General features: G+C 46.0%; 1 protein-coding gene across 4 annotated transcripts in view; it reads right to left on the reverse strand.

Moving 5' to 3' along the window:
* Positions 1-734: 734 nt before the first annotated feature.
* NUP214 (nucleoporin 214) overlaps positions 735-19,377 on the reverse strand; it is a 112,612-nt gene continuing 93,969 nt past the window's right edge. For 3 of the 4 annotated variants that reach the window (XM_050759703.1, XM_050759701.1, XM_050759700.1), the window contains exons 32-36: positions 12,754-12,906; positions 7,134-7,305; positions 4,703-4,842; positions 3,091-3,115; positions 735-1,938 (exon numbers count right to left, since the gene is read on the reverse strand). In XM_050759703.1, the coding sequence (XP_050615660.1) occupies positions 1,905-1,938; positions 3,091-3,115; positions 4,703-4,842; positions 7,134-7,305; positions 12,754-12,906 (524 nt within the window). In that variant the 3' untranslated portion in view covers positions 735-1,904. Of the gene's footprint in view, positions 1,939-3,086; positions 3,116-4,702; positions 4,843-7,133; positions 7,306-12,753; positions 12,907-19,377 lie in introns of those variants that run through there. The other variant, XM_050759702.1, reaches the window with a different exon arrangement.

Raw genomic sequence — 19,377 nt, forward strand, 5'->3', positions numbered from 1 at the left:
CAAGGGCAGAATGGAGCCTGCAGCACCTCTCCCTTTAAAGCTAAGCCCTCCGCCATGAGCCTCTCCTGTCAGAGCTTGAGTCCCTTTGTCTCCAGATGGCCTCTGTATACAAACTAGCACGAGCCCACGTGGGAGAAACATGCCTTGTGACTGGCTGTGAATGTCACTGGGGACTGTCCCCCCACTTCATGGCTGAGAGGGCCTCCTGTGAACACAGCGTGGAGAAGGTGTCAGGCTCTTCAATTCTACAAGGACCAAAAAGGGCACACATTAAATTTTTGGAGACCCCAGCTCTTTGCGAGAGGCAGGGCCCCTAGATAACGGACCGTACAGACAGCCCCTCCCTCTCCTAACTGCACAGAGTGCAGGGTGACAGACATCCAGAGACACCACGGATCTAATTTCAGCTCTTGGCTCTGCTGGCATCTGGTTGAGGGAGGGATTTCTGAAACCCAACAGTGCTATACAATGAGATTCCTCTTCTTGCGAGCTTAAGAAATCACCAAAAACAAAGCCAGGTGGGTATCTAGCCTCTATCTGAGTCCTCTGGAGCCAGAGTCCCCAGGATGGAGGCTGGGAATGTGTACTTGACAAAGAACTCTGCAGGTGAAGCTGGGGCATAGGCAAGATGGGGACCATCAGACCAGGTGGTGACACAGTAGGGACCTCACCATGGTCTACTGTCCCCACTTAAGCCATCAGAACCAAGGAGGTCACACTCTCTGCAACATGAATTAATGTCATGTCAAACTTTTATTAAAACATGAAAAAAAAAACAACCTGCCAATATGTAAAACTCAAAAAAAAAAAAAAAATCCCTTCCCAACTCGCCCCTGCTCATGACCCAAGCCAAAGCGCTGTCAGATTCTGGGTCTGAAAGAGAAAGTCTTACATCTGTTTTCAATGCGAGATGGTCCTTGTTTGATGGCAACTATCTAGGATGTTACAGGCCTCAAAGATACTGCATTAAAGATAAAGAAGCACTGTAACGGAACTGCAGTGATGAACTCTGGGCCGTGCTAGCAAACACTGTTGTCAAATCCACTACTGTTCTGCTAGTGTTGTCTGGCAATAGCAGTGTCTTCCCACTTCCTGGGTCTACCCAAGGGCTATCTGCACTGTGGTTAGCAGACAATGGGTAGGTGTGGTTACCAATGTCACTGCCACATACAGAATATAAAGGCTGTCTTCTCAAGCAACTGGTCCCTCCTCTCTGGAGTAGGACACACAGCACCCAAGAGCCACATGGAGATGAGCAGACAAGGCCGGCTAAGGGGCAGCACTGTCCTGCCTCACGCTGGCTACTATTGTACTGAAGAGCGCTATGGCTGCTTCTGAAACTCAACTGCTGCTGGCGTGAGTGGCTTCCTGTGCCTCTTCTCAATCTCAGAGTGTGTCCTTGGATGGTCCTGATACACAACGGCAAAAAGAACATGGAGAGGAGATAACCAAGTTTTGGCCTCAAAAAGACAACCCACCAGCCTTCAACCTCTTCCCTATGTGGAGGGCGCTAGGTCCAAGTGAGACCATGGCACATTCGATGCTGTTTACCAACACCCGACGCTGGTGACTTTGGATGCCATCCTTGAAGACACAGTGCTGGCTGATGGAGGCTCTGCTGGCTTCTCAGAGCCACAGAAACGGGGCTATCTCCTTGGCTGTGATCTGAAAAAACGCACATACATTCTGTACAGAAACGGACAGTTTAATAGTGGCAGGGAAAACCCAACGTGAAATATAAAATAAGTAATCACGCGTCTCGTGAGTTTCGGTTTCTGTTGTTTCTTTCTGGGTGTATGTGTTCTGATGGCAGCGTCGGTCTGAGCAGCCTGCTCCAGCATTTCTCGGTGAAGCAGCTGAGGATGCAGTTGGTCCCAGGGACCGAAGGGCCTGCTGACACCCCCTCAGCTTCGCCAGCCACCAAAACCCTGCACAGACCTGCAAGGAAGCACAGGAGAGTGGTGGAGTCAGCTGCTCTGTCACAGAGCAGTCATAGGCTCTGCTGCTCTGCCTGTGTGCAAAGGTCAGGACTCCGATTTTTTATTATTATTTTTTTGATAGAGTCTCACTCTGTTGCCCAGGCTGGAGTGAAATGGCGTGATCTCAGCTCACTGCAACCTCCGCCTCTCAGGCTCAAGCACTTCTTCTGCCTCAGCCTCCCAAGTAGCTGGGATTACAGGCATGCACCACCATGCCTGGCTAATTTGTGTGTGTGTATCTATATATATATATATTTTTTTTTTAGTAGAGATAGGGTTTCACCATGTTGGCCAGGCTGGTCTCAAACTCCTGACCTCAAGTGATCTGCCCACCTTGGCCTGCCAAAGTGCTAGGATGACAGGTGTGAGCCACTGTGCCTGTCCAGTTTTGTTTTGTTTTTTTTTTTCCTTTTGAGATAGGGACTGGCTGTCACCCAGGATGGAGTGTAGCAGTACCATCTTGGCTCACTGCAGCCTCGACCTCCCAGGCTCAAGTGATCCTCCCACCTCAGCTTCTGGAGTAGCTGGGACCACAGGCATGAGCCAGCATGCAAAGCTAATTTTTAAAATTTTTAGTAGAGATGGGGTCTCACTATGTTGCGCAGGCTGGTCTTGACTCCTGGGCTCAAGCAATCCTCCCACCTCAGCCTCCCAAAGTGCTGGGATTATAGGCATGAACCACCCACCTGGCTAAGACTGAATTTTAACGCCATGAAATTCTACACAGAAGCAAAGAGGATGGATCAGCACGAGACCTGGTGATGGCCCAGAGCCCAGGGGTTAGCACACGGCTTCCGAGAAACCCACAAGGGAAGTCACGAGCAGCATCTCCTCAGCGCTGCCCTCAGGCCCGGCTCACTGGCAGGCTGCTCTCTTTCTCTCTGAACCATGTCTCTTAAGAAGGCGAGGCCTGGCACCTTCTGTCACATTGCTACGGAGAAGAGCAAGTCCACAAAACCCAAACCCTGCTGCTGAACCCCCACACTTCCAGGACAAACTCTAAAAACAGGAAAAAATGAAAAGAAAATGCACAAATCCAGCAAGATCCACACACTTCCAACCTTATTTAATGCTTTTAATTAAGGTCAGACTCAAAAAGGGGGATACTTACGAGTTATTTGATCCAAAGCTGAAGCCTGAAAAGCAGAAGACAGAAGTTAAAGCACGCGTCCACTCGAAAGATGAAGGTGGTCCCCGTGCTAAGTGCCTGCCCTCCTGTACTTCTCAGTCATGGGAAGCCCTCCATGCCTCCCCCACCTACAGGAAGGCAGGAAAGGTACATGCAGAAGCCCCTTTATTCTGAGTTTGTCCTCTGGAGCTGCTCAGATCCCCCAGAAGGCAGAAGAAATCCTTTACTTTTTATGAGTTATCTTCTTGGTATTTTAGGTTCTTCCTCCCTCCCCGGCCCCAGCTGTAGGCAGAGGGTCTCTGGTTTGGCCTCTCTCTCAACTGCGCTGGACCACACAGATTCATTTCATTAGGAAAACTTTTTTTTTTGTGCTGTGGTTGTTTTTCCATCCATTTGCTTCCTCTTCTTTTTGAGGGCCAGAGAAGCAAGATGGCTGGATTCTAAGCCTGGTTCTGCTGCTAACTGACTCTCGGCAAATCACTTAGTTCCTTGGAGTTTCTGTTTCGTCATTGGTACGACTGTAATGATACCTAAATTCTGTGCCTCATCAGTTTATTGCAAGAACAAAACGGAAGACATATATTCTGCCGTCTGAAGAAGCAGAGTGTTAAACAAATGCAAGATGTTTTGTGAAGTTTCTACGTGTTTTCTTTTTTTTTTTTTTTTGAGTCTGTTGGCTTAGATTTTTAAACCAAGGCCTAGTAAGACCATTATTATGTTGGGCTTCTCAAATCCTGAGAGGAAATAAAGACAGTAATTTCTTTGGTAAGAAATGACACAATGTTCTAAGCCTAACCAAAACCTAAAAAATATATATATTTCTTCATTGGTATGAGATACATACATATATATATATATATTTATTTTTCGGCTGGGCGCGGTGGCTCACGCCTGTAATCCCAGCACTGTGGGAGGCTGAGGCGGGTGGATCATGAGGCCAGGAGATGGAGACCACCCTGGCTAACCCAATGAAACTTCGTCTCTACTAAAAATACAAAACATTAGCCGGGTGTGGCGGTGGGCGCCTGTAGTCCCAGCTACTCAGAAGGCTGAGGCAGGAGAATGGCATGAACCTGGGTGGCGGAGTTTACAGTGAGCCGAGATCGCACCACTGCACTCCAGCCTGGGCAACAGAGCGAGACTCCGTCTCAAAAAAAAAATTTTTTTTTTCAACCACTTTCAGTATGTTATGTATTTATTTATTTTGAGACAGGGTCTCATTCTGTCACCCAGGCTGTAGTGCAGTGGTGCAGTCACAGCTCACTGCAGTCTCGACCTCTCAGGCTCCAGTGATCCTCCTGCTTCAGCCTCCTGAGTAGCTGGGACCACAGGTGTGTGCCACCATGTCTGGCCAATTTTAAAATTTTTTGTAGAGAATGGGGTCTTGCCATGTTGCCCAGGCTAGTCTCAAACTCCTGGGCTCAAGTGATCCTCCCGCCTTGCCAAAGTGCTGGGATTACAGGCATGAGCCACGTGCCTGGTCAGCTTTTAAAATACTAAACAGACTGGTCAGGTAAAACATACTCATTTGTTTGGGGGAAGAAGGCAAGAGGGACCCATTGTGCTTGCGCAGGGAGAACTTGTAGCAGCTCACCTCCTGTGCCTGATCCAAAACCAGAGAATCCGCTACTCTGGGTCCCAAAACCAGAAGTCTGTTGGGACAGTGATCCGAAAGTGGGGGCATTCTGACTCGCGAGTGTGCCGAAGGATGTGGTGTTGCTGCTGCTCCCAAACCTGCGCTCCAGTGAGAAACAGACCGAGGTCAGTGGGGCCTCTCACCACTCGGCCATCTGCAAGCCTCAGCCCCCTGCCGTAAATCTCAATATACACGACACACATGATCCAGGGTGACAGGCTGGGCCTAACTAGCAGCCTTTTAGAGAGAACGAGCTATCATCCAGGGCCAACTTTTATCTCTGCTCTGGGAAGAAAAACGGCAGGACTACAGTATGAAATCCAACCTGGCCAGTGTTTTGGTTTCCATCCCCTATCAGAACACCAGGGCATTTGGGAACTGTGCAGTACACATTTCCTGCTCTACCTCCAACAATCCTGAAGCTTTATTCTATCATTTTAGCATTTCTCACTTACCGACCATTCCCCCACACCCCGCTCCCATTTGTTTATCTTCAGCTTCTCTTGGGATCTTGATCCTATTTACGTTTTCCAAGTCGTTTCATTCAGGATTTTGTATTTGTTTCCTGAATCAATAATTACTATCCAAAACAATGTAAAAGTGGCTACCATTTTCTTTCCCCTGCTGGCCCCACCTGGAGACAATCCCCTGTGCACCCTCGCTCAGTTCTCCCTCCAGATATGGTCCAGCACAGAAGGTGGCACTGTGTGGCCTACCAGAGCCCCCTGAATCATTTGCAGAGGAATTCAGCTGGGTTGGCGAGAGCTTCTGGGGTCTGGAGGTGACTAGGTGAGGGAAATAGATCAGTGGTTTCTGGGAGAAGGGGCAGCCCCAAAGCAAGAAAAAGTATCTAAAACTCCCCCTTCCCACCATTCTATTCACTGTTAATGGTGAGGTCAAGGCTCTTTCCATACAAAGGTGGCCAAGGGATCTGCCCTCATTGGACTTTCTCCCAGGAGCATCTGCTCCCTTCCTCCTCCTGCCTTGGGCCTCATCAGCAACAGCCTGCCCTTCTCAGAGGCCTGCCCTTCAGGGTAGGAGACAGGCTCATGGCCAGGGACCTGGAAGAAGGTAATGGGCTTTTATGGGAATTTAATAACTGACCTGGTATTAACCCTTTTTAGGACTGACTAACCAGCCAGTCAGGATTTGTGTGAGAGCTGCCCCAAGGCAGAATATGATACTTTTCTACTAGTAAAGAAAACAGCTGGTTTCAAATAAATAAATCAATTCTCAAGATACCCAGTCAACCCACACCTTCCACCAACTCTGTGGTACTATGTGCTAGGTCATCACTGCAGAGAACAGCGTCCATTAAGACCTCTGAGAATACCAGCCTAAGTGGGTCTCTAACTCTTTTCCAAGCTTTCCTTAACTTAATTCTTGGGGTTTCCTGAGGGCAAACCTAAGGCATTAGTCTCCCTGTGAAACAGGAGCAGCAGCACGCCAACCCTCACTCTTGCTGCTGCGCTCCAGCATCTTGCATGGAGGGAAAGGGTGTGAGTAAGAACATACTATAGTTTATTTTCAAGATAAAGATGCTGTTAGCTTGCCAAGACTCAGATCCCAAGTATCTCTACAATTCCCCCAGACAAAATCATCTCCCCTCCCCCACGTCTTCAGCTCATGTTGAGCCCAGTACCGTGGTGAGAGGCATTTTAGAACTTTCAGGCATCAACACCTCCTTTGAATGAGACTTGGTAGTCACCCCATGTACAATTTTTAAATTGGGATGTTGTGGTGGGGTGAAGACTTTTTTCCCCTTGGGGTTTTGGCAACCAGACTGAAATTCTGCCCTTAAAAGCAACTCCCTAACATGGCCTTTTCCAGTGCAGACGCACACGAGGCAATGAAAGCAGCTTCGAAATTCCTGATCATCCAGGATCTTCCCATGGCGGGGGACCTGTGGAACTGAATACTCACTGTGGGGGCTGCAGGGGAGCAGGGGACACAGGGAGTTGTTTGTTCAAGGACAATGGGTCTAACACAGAACAATCCCAAGATGAAAGAATCTGGTGGAAACCATTCATTGAGGACTTCCTAACAGAAGCTCCACAAGGGGGTACCCCTTGGCTACAAAGCAGTAGTTAAGGCAGGGCTGGTGCCTTCCTTTAGCCCCAGCAGGAGAACAGGGGCTCTGATGACCAGCATTTCTCATACGAGGGAACAGCAACACAGCTGAGGTCCACCCATGAATTCAACAAAGCCTGGCTTAAAAGAAATGAGTCTTACCCTGGAGAGGAACAGGAATCCTTGAGGGAGTTGTTCACCAGTTTCAAGGGAGGGGCCTTCAGCTCATGGTCAAATTTCTTTTCAGAGCACGAGTACAGGCCCCTAGTGCTTTTTGGCTGGCATGTGGGTTCCCAAGGGCCCTCCCCAGGGGGCTTACCCGAATCCTCCTGCGCTGGCAGCCGCAGTGCCCTCTCCGAACACTTTGCCTCCCGTCGAGCCCAGAGGGCTTGTAAAGGCTGGGGCTGAACCGAATGCTGGCACCCCTCCAAACCCAGGGGATCCCCCAAAAGTAGGAGGGCTGCCAAACACTGGAGCAGCACCGAAGCCACCTGAGCAAAACAGAGGCAAACAAACAGAAATAGGGAGAAAGAGAGGAGGAGATAGGAAGAGAAGACATTGAGCAATGAGAAACCAAATCAAAATAGGAAGAAAAAAAGGGAAAAGAGGATGTCAGCAATTCAAATGCAAGAACTAAAGAGCAACACCCACCTGCCCTTCTATCAAGAAAATAGTAATGAAATCAACAAAACAAAAGCCCTCAAAGCAAACCACCCCCCTCCATTTCCATCAGAGGGCTCTGGGGTCCACTCAGGAGAGCTCCTGCAAACCCTGTGAAGTCAGTGTGAAGCCGTGTGAGCAGACCTCTGAGAGCCCACTCGGTGCACCTCCCACCCTTGCAGGTCCTCTGAGCTGTCTGGAGTGAAAAACCATTCTCGAAAACTCCAATCCCTACCCAGCTGTCAAAAAGATGACAGACTATATTACTTATCAGTATGTAGGCAAGACATCTAGCTTCACAGAAACCCAAATTATAAAATCAGAGGCTCAAAATCCCCTCTCAGGGAGAATTCCTGAATTGGGTCATAGCAGAGATGGACGTGCACATGGCGCCCAGCCAGGTGCTTTTTATTTATTTACAGCCTGATGGCTCCTACATCTCTCGTCGGAGTCTCCCTTTCTCTCGCTCAGTGGAGAAGGTTGTTTTTTTTTTTTAAATGCTTTTTTCCTGCAGTTTGGAATTACTTCTCAATGAAAAAATACACCAAATTTCTTCTTTGGAGGTAGGCTGCTGTAGAAATCTAATAAAATAGTAAGTCAACAGTGAGGACAGCCCTAGAGTTCAGATGCCTTCTGCAAGTTGCCAACATTGCTGCCCAGTGAGCTCAGGCTGCCAGAGGGCAGCACCACACAGGTGGCCACACAGACAAGGCTGAGGTCACACATGGGGCACCCTACTCTGATTGCTGGTGATGCCTGTCAGGCGGGAAGACAAAACATCCTCCCCTGAGCTATTCCTGATGTGGGTTCCCAAACTTCCAAGACACTGCTGAAATCATTCTACAGTATTAGAACAGACACTCAGTGAGTGTCTTCTGGAATGAACGGAACAGAATGGCCTAAGAAACGTGCTCTAACTGGGAGCACTCTCTAAAGGGTAGTACTTCTTAAAGTGAGTTTTGGCCCATGAACTGCATGCTGGCGGGAGTAATGGTGGCTTAGCGACAAGCCTTTTCTCCCCTTTCAGAAAGTGAATCTGCTGTTAGAGGGATGAAATCTAGACTTCTTATTGTTTATGTAATCACAACACAAGATTCTGCTGTCTGAATCAGGAAAGATCAAATCCTGGGTATGAAAAGTTGTCAGCTGAATTCCTCAGTTAACTGTTACTTTGTGATTCACTCATGTGCCTATTTGCCATTAATAGTGGTAGGCTGCAAAACTGAGAAGATACTTTTTTGCTAAGGCTCATGTTTGGGTTAACATTCCGCATTTTAAAACCTTGAGTGAAATTCCAAGCCATGATAATGGAGACTGTTGGGTTATAAATATAACAGACTGGAAAAAAAAAGTGCTAAAAAACCCTTACAGTTGAATTATTTAAGACTGATCATAGATCTAGTTACACTTTCTTCCTAGACATGCAGGGCTTTATCCAGTGCCTTCTTTTCAATATTGCTTAGACTTCTTGGTGGAAGGTGAGTGAAAAATAGGAAGTCATGACGATACAGAAAATAAACTGGACAGGGGAGGAGTGGCGGTTAAGTATACACAGAGAGAAAAAGCCCCCAAACAACACACCTGGGTCCCAGCCAAATTACACAGGAAGAAAACAGTCACTCTGGCTTAAACAGGCAACTCCCTCCTGATGGCAGGAGGGGTTCGATTTTATTAGTTGCCATATTTCATAAATCTCTTCTCCAGAAGAAATATAAATTTTCTAATAATCAATGATGATAAACTTTCTAATTTATTGAGGGCCCACTCTATGCCAGGGGCTTCACAGCAGTTCTCTTAAATCCTCCCAATAAACCTGGGATCCTTACATCACAGGGGAGGAAACTGAGACTTAGAGAATATGCCACTTGTCCAAACTTTAGCCAGCTGGTGGGTGCTAGAGCTCGGACTGGAACAAGGTCTGTGCGACTCAAAAACGCCCACCTCTCATCTTCCCATCATTCATCCCCTGCCTGCCTCCCTCCAAATCTAACACTTGAGCGAGAAAGCAGGGTGTAGACCACTGACCATGGTGGGCAGGGCAGCAAGGCCATCTTCACTCCATCCCACCTTCCTCCTGTCCTCTCCCTGGATGACCTCCAGCAGGATTTTTTTTTTTTGAGACGGAGTCTCACTCTGTCGCCCAGGCTGGGGTGCAGTGGCCGGATCTCAGCTCACTGCAAGCTCTGCCTCCTGGGTTTACGCCATTCTCTTGCCTCAGCCTCCCGAGTAGCTGGGATTACAGGTGCCCGCCACCTCGCCCAGCTAGTATTTTATATTTTTTAGTAGAGACAGGGTTTCACCGTGTTAGCCAGGATGGTCTCAATCTCCTGACCTCGTGATCCACCCGTCTCAGGATTATTTTCTAATGCAATTTTACAGAAGGGAAGATAGACACTTTGGAATTTTTCAAAGACCCATCCAAATCATCAACTTAAAATCTCTCTTACAGCAAAAAGTGACTGCCCCGATGCCTGCGCAGGAAGGCAGTTCCTCCATTCACAGCAGCCCTTCCTTCTACTCGGGACTTCCAGTCCCCTCTTTCGACAGAAAAAGCTCTCCAGAACCAATACGAGTTCGGCTGCAGAGAGATGAAGTCCCTGAAACATGAGGGGGCGTGGTCTTTCCCCTGCCCTCGCTTTGATGTTTATGGTTACTAGTTCATTCATCTTATGTATCTGAAAGATAATTTTTCTCTCTTTGAGTCCTCGATCTAAGTATTACAGTTTCATGGGGCAAATAAATAAATACTATGAAAAGTTGAGGCATATATTTTCTCTAAGACTGGACAAATAAAAGGGTCAGATTTTCTTTCTTTTTTTGAGACAGTCTTGCTCTGTTGCCCAGGATGAAGTGCAGTGGCATAATTTTGGCTCACTGCAATCTCTGCCTCCCAGGATCAATTGATCCTCCCACCTCAGTCTCCTGAGGAGCTGGGACTACAGGCATGCACCGCTGTGTCTGGCTTATTTTTGCATTTTTTTTTTTTTTTTTTTTTTTTTGTAGAGACGGGTTTTTGCCATGTTACCTAGGCTGGTTTCAAACTCCTGGACTCAAGTGATCTGTCTTCCTTGGCCTCCCAAAGTGCTGGGATTACAGGTGTGAGCCACTGTACCCAGTATCTGAATTAGGTGTGATTTTCCTTTTTTCTTTTAGAGATAAAGGTCTCACTATGCTGCCCAGGTTGGTCTTGAACTTCTGGGCTCAAGTGATCCTCCCACCTCAGCCTCCCAAACTGCTGGGATTACAGGCGCAATTTCAAAGGTCAGATTTCCAAATCAATGGGGACATAATCCCAGGATAAAGAACCATATATAGGAAAACCATGAGAGTCAAAGAAAACATTATCAGTCTTCTAAAAACATACAAAGTTTTGATGATCGATGAACTAATATTCCCCAGTTGAAATGTTCACGATGTGCTTTTCTAACTGGGATAAAAGCCTTGTGGCCCTTTCATTTTTAAATAATGCACTGTGTGTGTGGCAAAAAGAAAGCTGCGAAGCCCATTTCAGAATATTCTGTTTTAATTTCTAGGAGCAGTATTAACAACTAGCAACCAAGGACTAAGCTACCTGAGTCACAGTTTGAGGTAAGGTACACAGTAGATTTGGAAACCACAGCACTTTAGGCTCTACACATGAGACTCCATGTATTAATTTGGGGCAGCCTTACTCCCAAGTCAGAGCCACCTATGCATCTAGTCCTGAGGTTGGATCCTTCCTCTGGAATTAGCATATTTCAGAGCATCCTATACATACAGGGGCCAAGTGTCCTGCCCACTTACCCACGGGGAGTTTGCTTTCAAAAGCTGCTTGCTCAAACAGCCTACCCTGGACCCCCCCGTCTTAAAAAAAATTCTTTTCACACAACTTTCCATCAACAAGAACAGGAGTGCAGACTCCCCGCAGATCTCAGAGACAGAAACAGAATGGAGAGGCAGATGACAGAAATGAAGTACGTTTTCAGATCTAAACATATATTGTTCTTTAAAAATTTTTAGTTATAAATACATCATACATGATTATAAAAAGGCATATAGTTTATATAAATGTATACTTTAATAGTAATGCTGGGATAAAAAGTAGTGCTAGTAATGTTCCTTTTCCTTGTTTACATGGGTGTCAACTATGAAAATTAATTCAGCTGTGTACTTATGCTATTTGGATTGTGGATACACATATACTTCAATTAAAAATAAAGGGATCTGGGGGCCAGGAGCGGTGGCTCACGCCTGTAATCCCAGCACTTTGGGAGGCCGAGGTGGGGAGATCACGAGGTCAGGAGATCGGGACCATCACCATTTCACATGGTGAAATGCCATCTCTATTAAAAATACAAAAAATTAGCCGGGCGTGGTGGCGGGTGCCTGTAGTCCCAGCTATTCGGGAGGCTGAGGCAGGAGAATGGCGTGAAGCTGGGAGGCAGAAGTTGCAGTGAGCCGAGATCGCGCCACTGCACTCCAGCCTGGGCGACAGAGCCAGACTCCGTCTCAAAAAAAAAAACAAAATAAAAAAAAACTGATTTGCGAAAGAGGGGAAAGTAATATACAGATGAGAAATTAAACAGATAATCTGCTTTGACCCTCACAAATAATGGGTACCCCAACAAATCCATGACTCAGGATGCTTTCCTGTTGATACTTTAGTTATCATTTCCTTATGTGTTCCTTTACTTTGGTTGTTCTGCAGCTGTAAAATATTTACAATGTTTTCTTCCCAAGAAGACTCTATGTTCTCTAAAGAGTTGCATTACAGCTGGGCGCGGTGGCTCACGTCTGTAATCCCAGCACTTTGGGAGGCCGAGGTGGGCAGATCATGAGAGGTCAAGAGATGGAGACCAGCCTGGCCAACATGGTGAAACCTCGTCTCTACTAAAAGTACAAAAATTAGCTGGGTATAGTGGCACATGCCTATAATCCCAGCTACTAGGGAGGCTGAGGCAGAAGAATTGCTTGAACCAGGGAGTCGGAGGTTGCTGTGAGCCGAGATCGCACCATTGAACTCCAGCCTGGTAACAGATTTAGACTCCATCTCACAAAAAAAAAAAAAAAAAAAGGTTGCATTACTTGCATTCTATGCTTTTAAACATGTTTTGGAAGACCTGGAATCATGTTAGGAATGTAGCAGATGCTCAGTAAATATGAAGAGGAGGAAACAGTTAACTTCTTTACTCCAATCCTATTCTCTTGAGATAACCACCCTAGAGATGTCTCCTTCCAGATATCTACGCATAAACAAATATGCATAAAAAGATAACCATAACAAATAGACACAGGAGTACCTGTTTTGTTTGGAGAGGAAAACCCAAAGCCTTGGGATGCCACACTTCCTCCTCCAGAGCTGAAAGTGCCAGTGGGTTTCTGCTCTCCAAACGACGAGCTGGCAAATCCACCAAATGTCTTGGCCCCACTGTTTCCAAACAGGTTAGAGGTATCTGAAGAGACGAAGAGATGAAGATGTGAGGGAGGTCAGAGGGAGAGAAATGTCTTTACCTGCTTCTCAGAACAAAGAAAAAAATATCAGTTGGGTGTTTGGGAAGATGGGAGTGACAAGCCGCCTAGAACCCAAGGGAGCGGAGTGGCAGAGCGACAGGCACTTTCTCTGATTTTCACACACCTTGCTGGGAAGTGTTTAGTCATTCTGGCACCCAGGCTCAGGATTTTCTGGCATGATTCTACAGGCACAAAACAAAGGAGCAGTGAGAGGCCCCGCTGAAGAGGCTCCTTTGCTCACGGCGTGCTCCCGCAGGTGTCAGGACGGCCCAGCAATGGAGGCCATGGCTCAGCCCCACAGGCTGCTTTCTTCTGAAGAAAGGGTTTGCTTTGATTGGTTTCTTCACACCAAGACCAACTTCAAATTTTGTCAAACTAGGGAAATTAAAGTTAGAACAAATCCAAACCAGGCATAATGGCTTCTAGCACTTACTTACTGCTTTTATAGTCAAGTTCAGCATGCTTATGGCTGCCCGAGCTGCTCAGAGAATGGCAGTGAAATGAGAAAAATCATGGTGCTCCTATCTTTGATCCAAGAGGATATAGGGATGGTCTGAAGAATGTGAAAGAGGCTAGCAAGACTTCCAGTCAGATTTCCTCTAAGAGGTTTAATGAAGCCCTTGACCTTTTAGATACTTATCTAGGGGGTCATTCCCCCTCTCTCAACTATGCACTGAATTCACTCCAAGAATTAAAGGAAAAAAGGAAACTACTAAAAACCAAGATGGCTGAGAATTTTTTCACCTGTTACAAGAAATGCAAACCTGACAGACAATAAATAGCCAAAGTCTACATACACAGAAGCTGTCACTCAAATACAGCATAGGATATGTCAGAGTTTTCAAACTTTTTTTTGTGGGGGGAGGGGTGTTGGTGGGAAGGCAAGGAATAACTCACGTTTCCTACCACGTCTGGATGGGTGTTTTATTAAATATATGCCCACCAGGCAGGCAGAAGCTATCCTGAAGTGGAGTGGATGCCCAAAGACACAAGGCATAAATGGGAGGCACAGCGTATGCTCTGGGTAATCACTGGGTGGGTAATAAAGGACCAGTCTCTCCCTAAGCCAGTCAGGTGTTCACAGGGAAGGTGAAAGGAGAGGACTGGAAGAGGGGGAGCACTTAACATCATTTTCAAAGTTGAGCTGTTGGAAGGGGTGCCCCCCCGCCCCCATTAACCTGTCACTCCTCAGGTCTCTCAACTTGTGCTGTTACAAACCGACCCTAACAGGACAGCCAACACGGTTAATACGTCCAGATGCAATGCTCTTAATCCACAATCCAGGAGGTGAGTGGCCTCACTTTGGGACCCAGTCATCTCAAATTTCCAGGCACCAGTAATACAATATGACTTGGCCCATCACATTATGGTCACTGCCCTAGAAAAACACTGCTGACAATTGGAGAGCCTGGCTAAGGACCCACATGTCGGGTATGTCAGACATTGGCAGCTGGGTGGTTAAGAAATCCCTTTGTATCACCCTCATAACTCAGTACCACAGGATAATTTATCCCGTGATGGAGTCCCACAAAACGGCCTCCTGAGCAGTTTGACCTTCCCCTTATTGAGCTAGCCCAAAGTTAAGTTTGATTCCTTCAATGGCAGTACATTTGACACTGGAGATGAAAAACAGGCTTCTCAGCCATTCTGTTTACTTGGTATTTCAATAACAGAGGGCTGCAATTTTGTACTTTGTTAGTGCTAGCAATGCAAAATTCAAATAGCAAACAAATTCAAAGGCAAGACTGGGGTTGAATCTCCTCTTGGAGAAATTTGGTGCAACCATATGAAATGAGAGGTGAAATGATTTTACTGAGATAGTGGTGGGAAGTCAGAGATCATTTAGAAGTCTTTGGGCTTTTTAATCTTTTTCTCTATTTAAAACTCTTTGACTTTAAAATCTTTATGGCATATCATAGTGGAACAAGCAGTGAAGTTTGCAGTCAGACCCAGGTGAGATTACCTAATAGCTGCGTGACCCTGGGCAAGGACTTAACTAACTAAGTCCCAGTTTCCCCACACATAGAACAGGACAGCAATTCTGACTCTGCAAGGGATGCTGGGAAGATAACATGATGCACACAGGGCACTAGTGTGATATGCTGTGGACCCTCAGAAAAGGCTGCTGCCTTTCTCTGTTCCTTCAACCTCCTCCTTCCACATCTCAATCACACTTCAGCTAGTAAGACACTGAGCAGGTCAGCAGGAGATAATGAAATCCTTTTCATTTTTAAAAGATCCCAAGAATGACACCATTAAAGCTGTAATCACTCTCATTTAGTCTCTCAAGGAGCTCTGCATGTTGAGACATTTTACCATTGATTTAAACTGCTCTGAAACATAGTAGCATAAAACAATGACTGCGACTCTGTTTCTAATGTCAACATGTGTTTCTTGGTTTTCTCCTAATGGTTCCAAAATAACACAATCTCTAGCTTTTGAAAATACGTTACCATATTCTCATATTACCAAAGAGAATATCTTGGTGAACAGAACAATATTTCACTATAGAAGATTCTTTTTGACTTGTAAATAAACTATCCAGTAAAAAAAACAAGTTTGTCTTTGCATAGCCATCTGTGACTGACACTTTAGGGGTGCCAAGTACAGGTAAGACTGTCATCTGCTCTGGGCTTCTGCCCTGCTGGCAAAACATGGATCCTCTTTGGTCTTTTATTTGGCAAAAACACTAGCATAATCCAACATGCGTGCCTGACCCAACCTGAATTAAATTATACTTAATATAAACTGGATAGTAATTAAATTTGACACAAAGAGAGCAGGCCCCATTATCATCCCGCAGGTCTAAAGTCACTGAACAAGAATTCAATGCACACTCTGAAGGGGTCTCTCAAGAAGCTCTTGCCCAGGATACTTTCCAAGATATTTTCTTCAAGAACAGTTGTAGAGGGACCTGTGAACCCACATGATCATCATCAAATGGCTTCTTCATCTCCTGACGAAACAAATATGTCTTTCAGGACCCTAAACAGAAAGAATGTGCTGGGAATGGCCCTACACAGTGTCCTCAGGACAGTGCTCAAGGAGGCAACAGGTCCTTATGGGTAACAGTCCACAGTGGTGGTGACTTTTAGATGACCCCATGGGTTCACAGGTTTTCTTTAGTAGAGTCTATGGGAATGACAGAGAGAAGCCCTTCTTGCAAGCTTTGAGCTTCTGGATACAGAACATGCCAACTCCAAGCACTGGTGTTCTCAGCTTGTCTCTCCTGGTCATTGTTATAGTTCTCATGACTTCTCAGGGGTCAAGTGGGCAGTTTCAGGGCTAAGCAGCCCAGGGCATAAATGTCACAAAGAGCACTGCTCAAATAACTCTCTATAATGGGGTCTTTTCCATGCATAAGTGTTGCCCAAAAAGGCATACCTGGGAGACGTTACGTAAACATGGCCCATCAAAGCTCGGGAAAAGCATCTGGACTAAATCCTGGCTATGCCACTGAACAGCTGTGCAGCTTCTGCAGTCTATATCTCCTCTTGGACCTGATTTTCCTATCAGTGAAATGGGGACAGCCACATCTAAAAGCACTGTTGTAAGAAGTGGTTAGCTCACGTGCATTGAGCTTCTGGCACACAGTAGGTGATTAATAAAGGCTGGTTTATTTCTGCTTGATGGTTTGTGTAGTGATGAAATCCAAGGGCCGCAGGATTTCCAGAGAGGGAGCAATCATGATGGGCCTGAATGACCCCCAGGCAAAGGTGCACTGCACACAGAAACAGCCTCGCATTCATCCTTAAAAGGACAGGCTCAGAAGGTGGGTGCAGGGTACCATGTGAACCTGGAGGAAGTGAGGGAGGGATGCTTGTGTGGACAGCAAGCAGACAAACTGGCCAAACCAGAAGGAACGTGCTGGGGAACTGAGTATAGTCAGAAAGGTACTTTGGGGCCAGCTCAAGGAGGGCCCTGAATTCCAGTTTCAAGTTTGTTTGGACTTTATCCTATAGTCAGTGGGAAGCTGTCCAAGGGTTTTGAGTAGGAAAAGGGGCAAAATAAATGCAGTCTTAAGACTCAGTTTGGCATGGATTTTTAGACCACAATGGAAGAGCCAGGGGGAAGGGAGAAGAAGATTGTGATGAACCAGAGGACCATGGGGAATGCCCCATAGCAAAATGGGGCGGGGAGTGAGGGGGTTGGTGGGGGGGAAGGAGAGAATGTAGAGAAAAGAAGAGGAGCAGAGGAAGAATTGTTTGAAAGGCAGAAGGAACCAGGAGAATCAGTTCATACAGTCCAGGAAAGAAGTGGTGCTCAAAGCATCAAATGATGCAGAGCCACCTAAGGAGAAAGAGGCTGTCACTGATGATTCTGCAGAAAGTATCCTGAGTAGACTTTCCCCAGACGACTCCCAGCTCTTCCTTCTCCACTGTTCCTTCCTCTTACCCTGTACTTGGTGGCTCTCAGGGTTAAAAAAATTCCTGTCCCTTTCATTATCGAATCATACACTTAGTACCCCCAAAAACTGTTGAAATAAAATCATATACTTAGTTTTTAAAAATAATATAATGTTAAGTGTTTCCTCGACTCCTTCAAAATCACTTAAACTTCCCTTAGGCACACATGTAAATTGTTGGTTTATAGTTAACAGCCAACATTTAGAAGATGAAGACTAACGGGTTATCCGGTATCAAGAATAGTTATGTGTTTACTTTAAACCAGAATTAAAAGAATTAGCCAGTAATGTTTGACAGGCTGGGGAGTCCTGGTTTGTAGGGTTTTCTGATTTCCATGATATCAATACTCTACAATGGCTAATTTCAGGCTACCCCACACGATGTCACCAAATGAGCAATTGGGAAGATGTGCATGGCTGGCTCTCCTGTGTCCGTGCAAACCAGCTGCAGCCAGCCACTGACCAAAGGCAACTCCTTGACAGTCAAGAGTCATGGCATTAGAGATGAGTAAATGAATGTTTATAGGGATATGACACATTTAACTTTCAACAAAATTGGCCAGTAACACAACCTCACATATGATACCTTAGCTCTGGGATAAACCCAAATTTCTAACTGTAGTGGAGCATGTTAGTAAGTGTCTATTCTGTGCCAGATTCTGTGTTTGGCATGTGACATATAGTCTAGCTGAGCTCTACATCTGTGACTTTCTCGCTCTGTGACCTCAGCATTCTGGGCTTGTTTCCTCAATGGAAAATGAAGAGCCATAAAAGGACGATGTTTTCAAAGTATGTGCTATGGAGCCTCGCAGTCGTGTGGTGCCAGCCAGCTGTGTGTCTTGGAGTTCTTGACCCCTGCTTCAGCATGAACCTGCTTGTGTTTTCCTTGTCAGGATGCTACTTAAGAGTTCATTGGCAAAAACGGTTTTTGAAAACTACTAGACTTGATTTCTAAGATTCAGGATTCTAAATCCCTCCTGGCCAACTGAAACCTAAAGAACAAAAACTTCTGATTATATAATTTCACGAATTAAAAGGTATGTGACTCTTGACAAGTAATCTTTCCTTATGTATTAGTGGAGTGGACAGTGACAACAAAATAACTAGGTTTTTGTTTGTTTGGTTTTTGAGATGGGGTCTTGCTGTGTTGCCCAGGCTGAACTAAAAAAATGACTAGTTTTTGATTTAGGAATTTAGAAGGGCAAATCAGGATAGAAAGTTTTGCTAACTGCATAGGTCTTAATATTAAGGAAACATCCGTCATGACTGCAGAACACTAGCTCATGATTCATGGAGATCTCACACAGCACAACAGATGAGAGAAACTTCATGTAGAGCATATTAAATGAGAGAAGCTGAGACAAACAGGACAGGCTCCCAACTTCTAATCTCAGCCTCCGTCTGAGCAGCAGGATAACAGATCTACACAAACAGATTTCTTTCATTTCCAACCATGAATACGCAGCTCAACAAAGAATTTTTAAGGCCGAGCACGGTGGCTCACGCCTGTAATCCCAGCACTTTGGGAGGCTGAGGTGGGCAGATCACTTGAGGTCAGGATTCAAGACCAGCCTGGCCAACATGGTAAAACCCCATCTCTACTAAAAATACAAACACTAGCCAGGCTTGGTGGCAGGCGCCTGTAATCCCAGCTACTCGGGAGGCTGAGCTGGGAGAATTGCTTGAAATTGCTTGAACCCAGGAGGTTGCAGTGAGCCGAGATTGTGCCACTGCACTCCAGCCTGGGCGACAGAGTAACACTGTCTCAAAAAAAAAAAAAAGTTCGGGCACGGTGGCTGTAATCCCAGCACTTTGGGAGGCCAAGGCAGGCAGATCACAAGGTCAGGTGATCAATACCTCCTGGCTAACACAGTGAAACCCCATCTCTACTATAAAAAATACAAAAAATTAGCCAGGTGTGGTGGTGGGCGCCTGTAATCCCAGTTATTCGGGAGGCTGAGGCAGGAAAATGGCGTGAACCTGGGAAGCGGAGCTTGCAGTGAGCTGA

This window comes from Macaca thibetana, chromosome 15 (assembly GCF_024542745.1).
Source record: "Macaca thibetana thibetana isolate TM-01 chromosome 15, ASM2454274v1, whole genome shotgun sequence".
NCBI lineage: Eukaryota > Metazoa > Chordata > Mammalia > Primates > Cercopithecidae > Macaca > Macaca thibetana.